General features: G+C 42.8%; 1 protein-coding gene across 1 annotated transcript; it reads right to left on the reverse strand.

Moving 5' to 3' along the window:
• Positions 1 to 456: 456 nt before the first annotated feature.
• Positions 457 to 2952, reverse strand: LOC143885827 (uncharacterized). The gene is made up of 2 exons (XM_077389883.1): positions 2246 to 2952; positions 457 to 2137 (listed from the first exon to the last, which is right to left on the reverse strand). Exons 1-2 carry the CDS (start codon positions 2950 to 2952, stop codon positions 457 to 459), a joined length of 2388 nt encoding a protein of 795 aa, XP_077245998.1.
• Positions 2953 to 6618: the final 3666 nt, after the last annotated feature.

A 6618-nucleotide genomic window follows, 5' to 3' on the forward strand; every position in this document is an offset into this window, starting at 1 on the left:
TGGCCCTACTGTATCTGCCCAGTCTGTTTCAGTATCTGTTTCAGCTCTTGTGCCCTATAGACTCATCAGCTCATCATCAAGTTTTAAGTCAAAGAAGATCTCAAAGCCCGGCAGCCACTGCCCAGTAGATTCATCTTTCCATGCTTCAGCAAAGCCACAGAATGGGATATCAGATCCTTCTTTGCGGAACCTCCCATTCATAGTCAGATCAAATGGTCCCATCGGCAAGTCTACACCTCTGCGGCGACACTCTGCCCATTTCATCATATATCGTTTCATTTCTTTGATCTCTGCCCTGGTTGGTTCATACCCAAGTCCAAATAAACCATTAAAGGTCTTGAACACTGGCCACTCAGTCATACCCTGATGGTATCTGCCAAGTCCTGCCCTTGGGATATAACCCTGTAGACGTATCATCCTGACTACATTCGAATTGGTACTGCTTAAGAAAAAGATTTATTCATTCATCGCTTCCTTAACGGTTATAGTCGCCACTTCCAAGGAGAAACCAGTCATACTAATATCTCCCTCCTTTCCCACAGTCAATTCTTGCGAAATCTGACTCACTTCCAAATCCGGGTCTCCTTTAACCGTGACCACCTTATGGTTCAAAATGAATTTCAATTTCTGATGCAAGGTGGATGGAACAGCTCCAACCTTATGTAACCAAGGACGCCCCAAGAGCAACAAAAAAGAGGCTTTAATATCTAATACTTGGAATTCGATATCAAATTCTTCTCCTCCTATTAGTACCTCTGTGACTAGAGTCCCAATCACATCCCTTCTGGTCCCATCATAAGCCAGAATACCCTGGTCAGAAGGGACAAAGCTCTCAGGTCTGAAACCAAGAGTAGTCGCTGTACTAAGAGGGCATACATTCAGTGCAGACCCATTATCAATAAGGACCTCAGGTACCTTCTTCTTGTTACAGACGACAGTAATTCGGAGCGGCTTCGTATGGTCTTTCCCCTCTGGGGGCAAATCACTATCTGTGAACGAAAGAGTCTTTGCTGTTCTCGCCACGGAAACTACACTGACAAGCTCGTCAGGAGTTATCTCAACAGACACCTGAGCAGAGTTTAACTCTTTCAACACCACTTTCTGGTGTTTTGAGGATGACATCAAAAGACCCCAAACAGAGATGTTTGCTTGGGTTTTCTTCAACTGCTTTAGAAGGTTATCATCTTCCTCATTCACCACAAACCGATTCTGCCTCTGACCATCAGCAGCCCTCGCAATCTCAGCCGGATTGTCAACGCTCAACTCAGGAGGTTTAAAGACTCGCCCTCCTCTGGTCATGTGACGCATCTCGTCACATTGATCATCCAGCAACAACAGCTCATCGTCATCCATACTTAAAATGTAAGGAATTTTGATATCTTCTTGTTCAAAGTCATCCATCTCTAAAACGTATGCAGCCTTCTTTCCTTTCCCCATGTCATCATTATGAGGAAGATACGATTGAGATGAAGAGGACTCCGCAATCTCTATGTCACTGAATGACAAAACATAGGGCCGCTTCCCTTTCACATCTTGAAGTTCTTCTTCATCAAACTCTAAAACATAGGTGTTATCTGTCATGATAGCACATATAAGGGCAGAGGGATCAAGGATGGGCTCATCACAAAAAATGGCATTAGCTGTAGGAGGAGGAGTAGCACGATGATTCGGGAGGGGATTCTGAGTAATATTCGGCCCTTTAATTGAGAGCTCATCCTTATCAATCAGATTTTGAATTGCATGCTTCAAGGCGAGGCAATTTTCAGTCAAATGGCCAGAATTCCTGTGATACTCACAATGCTGATCTAGCCTCCAGTATGGTGGTAATGGATTTGGCACAGGTTTCAGATCCGGAAGCTTTATCTTTTTGTCCCTCACCAGCTTTTTCAATATCATCGGTAAAGGATAAGGGAGGGGATCGAATTGCCTGAAAACATTTTTCCTTACCGGTCTTGCCACCTCAGCAACAGCTTTGACCTCTGGTCTGAAAGCTGGCTTGAAATAGTTCATTGCATGAACTTCTTTAGGTGGGGCCATAGGCCTCTTGCCTTCCCGCACATCAGACAGTGCCTTTGCTCTAAGACCCTTAGCTATAGCGTCTTCCGTCTGGGTGCCAGTTTTTATCAAATGATCAAAACTGGGATAATGCTGGGGTGCGATGAAATGGAAGTATTGCGGAGACAGACTTTTGATCACTAACTTGATCTGATCTTCTTCTGGCATCCTCTGACTCAACTGTGCAGACTTGCGCCTCCAGCGCCTGATAAACAACGTGAAAGTCTCTTGGGGACCTTGCTTCAGCTGTTTCAAATCTCTCTTCGTTATCTCGATCCCTTCTTCCATTGAAAACTGCTCAACAAACAGGTTCGATATATCGTCCAAAGATCTGGTTTCTTCAGGCTTTAACCTCAGAAACCACTTCTTAGCTATTCCTATGAGAGACATGGGAAATAGCTGAGCCATTTGTTCACGGCTCAACCCGTGCTGCTGAGAGAGGGTTATGAACCATCTGACATGGTTTCTGGGGCACCCAGTGCCATCATATCTATCATAATCTGGTGCTTTGAACTTCGGCGGCAAAGTAACAGTAGGAGTCTCAAAGTACTCAGAAATGTCGAATCTTTTCGGCCCCTGGAACTTCATGTTTTCAATGTCCTTGGCCATCTTCTGACACATATTGAATAACTCATTCTCCCTATTTGTCTGCGGAGCACAATACTCTTCAGCATATTGGCCCTCGTCGAGGTCAATCTCCTCAGCAGGCACATGAGGTCTATTGGGAGCAGGAAATGCAGAAGGAGTAGGCTGGATGACAGGCGCTCTAGAAGTAGAGGTCTTGTCAGTATTCTGAGATTTCAGCACGGCCATTTCTTCTTTCAATCCCGAGATATCTCGAGACATGTTTCTCAACATTTCTTGAATGACCATCATGGGATCAGTTATATCAGCCATTTGGTCAGACTCTGATGAGTTAGATAACTCAAAGGTAGGGGATAAAGATTCTCTGGATGATATGGGTGAGTCAAAATGACGGACAAGTCTAGAGACCGAGGAAGGTCTAGACCAGGTAGGTTTGGACTGGTTATCTTTTGATGGAGCGATGGTTGCTCTCTTTCAGAATCCTGAATGGAAATGAACATATTAGATTAAATGGATGATGAGTGAAATAAGACATTCTGAGCAAATAAAGGTAAGAAAACAATAAACACACTTTATTGATAAAACTTGATCCGATTACAAAGATAAACTGGTAAAATGAAGGATCGCATGATCATAATGCTGAAATTCGGAACTACAAGATGCTTAAGACATAAGATAGATGAAGATTCTCAATCATCTTTTTCCTCCAATCTAGCCTTCTTAGGCTTACGATTTTCGGTGTCCTCCAACAACCACTGATAATACCCTTCGGATACTCCACAATATGTCTTGCCTCGCAAGCTCCACGATAATCGCATTACTTTATGATCCCAATCTCTACAGATTTCTTCGGCAATATTACGATTGAATTGTACAAGAGGACGATCAGGTGCTGGGATATAAAACTCAGTTCGAAAATCCCCATGCGAACATTCGGTTTGAAGTCCTCCGAACTGACGGAAGATACGGTCTGGGATATAGAATGAGGTTTTCTCCAGACCAAGAAATTGAACAATTCTATTAGCTCGGGTCTGGGTCACGAACTGATGATAAACAGGGAACCACCAAGCAATTTGATCAGCTTGACGGGAAGCTAACCACTCAATCCATTCAGCCTTAGAATAGGAAAAAGTTTTTTGTTCCCATTGGTCAAACTTGGACAAGGTAAAGTCCTTGTTTTGCAAAGGTACATAAACTTGGAGTTTTAAACAGAGCCAGATGTACAGAAGGACTGGGGATCCAACAAAAGTGGTACGGACTCCATTGACAATGTCATCCAATCCATTTAGGGTTTCTGCAAGCATGGTGGGGATTGGATTACTCCCTTTGGAAATTTGATATACAAAGTCTAAAAGTTTAGGGGAAGCATAATGGATATCTTGGGAAAGTAACCATTTGGCGTAAACACACAAAACCAGGGCATGACTAGGGCTGGTTTGGAATTCCTTGGTTAGCTTACCAGGTTGAGCAAAAAATTTGACCAATTGCTTAATGGACACACCTTTCTCCCCTAAGATGGATTTAACTGGAACAACTTGAGAGGAGATAAGCTGCTCAAAGACATGATTATAACCTAACTTGGTATCAATTTTGACCAAGGGGCCAGAGCGATCACGGTCCATCAGATAACACCACTCGTCAAAAATGGGGCAGACCTCTTGCATGCCGAATCGAAACACATGGACATCCGGATGCCAAAAGGTGGCGGCTGCCTTAAGGAGGTTCCAGTCAATCTTATGGGTAGCAAGACGGTAGAAATGGGAAAAGTCATGACCAGAGAAGCTAAGGCGACCACCTCTACGATCAGAAATCCACTCTTTCAACACTTCATTAGACATGATAAATCACCTGATAATCAAGGAAGGTAAATAAAATGAGAATGAGGTCGACTCTAAATATTGAGATACAAAAGGAAAGGTATTGACAAAAAATCACATGCTCAAAGGATACAGGTAGGATACAAACAGGATCAAACTTTTCCATCAATGATCTCGATAGGATCCAAGGGTAAAATATGGATCAAACGGATAGTCACTGGATGATAGATCATGGTCATAAGAATGACAAAGTAAGGTCAAGGACCAGATCTAAAATCTGCGTGATGGATGGATATATTTGATCAGCTTAGATAAGAAGCTCTTACTAAGAAGTAGGTCCTGGTCTAAGAATCAAGAAATACCAAGATTGAATTTATCATCAACGAAACAAGATGGAGGCCATGGCCATAATAGTGTCAAAATAGAATTCACTGACCAGGTCTAAATCCGAAAGATGAACTGATACCAATGATAGACTTAGACAAGGAAACCTCACAAGAAGAGTAGGCTCGAGTCTAATAGGATTGACTTTACCATGAAAGAATCAAAAGATAGACCAAAGCCACAAGGGCGACAAAGAAAGAGCCACATGGCTAGGTTTAATCTGAAAAAAAAAATTGATATGATTGATTGGATTAAATAAGGAACCTCACTAAATAAGTAGGCCCTAATCTAATAATCAATAAATATAAATATACATACATGCATACACCCTAACCAGGGGCACCATCACTATTCTAATTTAGCAGAGTCAAGAAAATCTTGACTCTTGACAGACTGATGAGTGTACTACGACTGCGTCTGTAACCACATGAAGTGAGCTACCCTAATCTATAGATAGGACAAGGCCCCTAACTCTAGGCTCCACAAGTGTAAGTAACACATGTTCATCCTTATATGCAAACAAGAGGACAATGCAATATATAGAAGGGGTACCGATGTGAGGTCCACCTGGCCGGGTGCATAGTTACTTGTACACTGTGACATAGAGTCCAGTGTACGAACTATGTCCGTTTTACACACGAAGTGTCCAGGTGCTGAGTATACTACTGGTGCGGTGGCACTAGAAGGCGGGTATAGCCCTCACGGCTCCTACTCATAGTATCTCAAATAGGTCATCTGATAGTATATCCAAAGCAAACCATAGCAGAAAATAACCACAAAACAGATAATATATGCATGGATGAAAGTGGTGTGTGAACCCTTGTTTTATTTACGCATTTAATTGGCGCCCCTGAATTCTAATCGATTAAATTCCCATTTATAACAAATTCTTCAAAATTAATAAATAATGGCATTTTTACAGAGTTAGGCAATGCTCCAAGAAATCCCCAGCAGAGTCGCCAGCCTGTGGACCCCGATCCGAGGACGGTGCCGAGGGACGCGAGATCCCTCCTGCAATCCTCTAAGATCTCCACATCGTGAAGGAGAGCTCTACCAGGGAACTCTCGAAATGGATGCCACCTTCATAGCATAGCATGAGTGGCGATATAAAAAGAAAGAGATACATCCTGATCCGGAGCCAGGGCTCGAAACCGAGATATATCTGAAAATAATTCAGAGTCGCCATCCATGGACACGCCATGGAACCAAAACAAATGCTCTGTTTGCAATGGATAACCAGAGATACAAAAGGTCCGTGCCTGATGACGAATGGAGAAGGTCCGAAGAGCGCCCCCAATTCGCCCGAGTGCGAACACTTGGTCTCTTATGCCATTTTTCATTAACTTCGAAGAAGTTTGGGTAAAAATCATGTGAAATGGGAACCAATATCCCCGAGTGAACGTCTACCTAATCATGCATGACTCGGGGATGAAATAATAAACACACATAAAGTAAGATAAAAGATGTGTCACCTAATGACAACTAGGTTATGAGTGACATGCCTAACAGGTGTCTAAGTTCTGGTAGACGAACACATGCATGCTATAGCTAAAGGTATAGGTCTGCACAAGAAAGTAAGAAAACACAACAAAATATACAATATAACACAACACAACAAATCCTAAGACTCTAAACGATTTAGCCCGAGTCCTCGGATGGTCTGATGTTCATCCAAAGAAGCCTACGTATCCCCGCCTCCACGAGAATCAAGGCAACGTAGTTCTTCGCGCCTATTCTAAACTAGGATGCCTAAGACACCTAGACCTCTATCTTAGAG

Source organism: Tasmannia lanceolata, unplaced genomic scaffold (genome assembly GCF_043159265.1).
Source record: "Tasmannia lanceolata isolate RefF3 unplaced genomic scaffold, GAP_Taslan_0.1 ptg000011l, whole genome shotgun sequence".
NCBI lineage: Eukaryota > Viridiplantae > Streptophyta > Magnoliopsida > Canellales > Winteraceae > Tasmannia > Tasmannia lanceolata.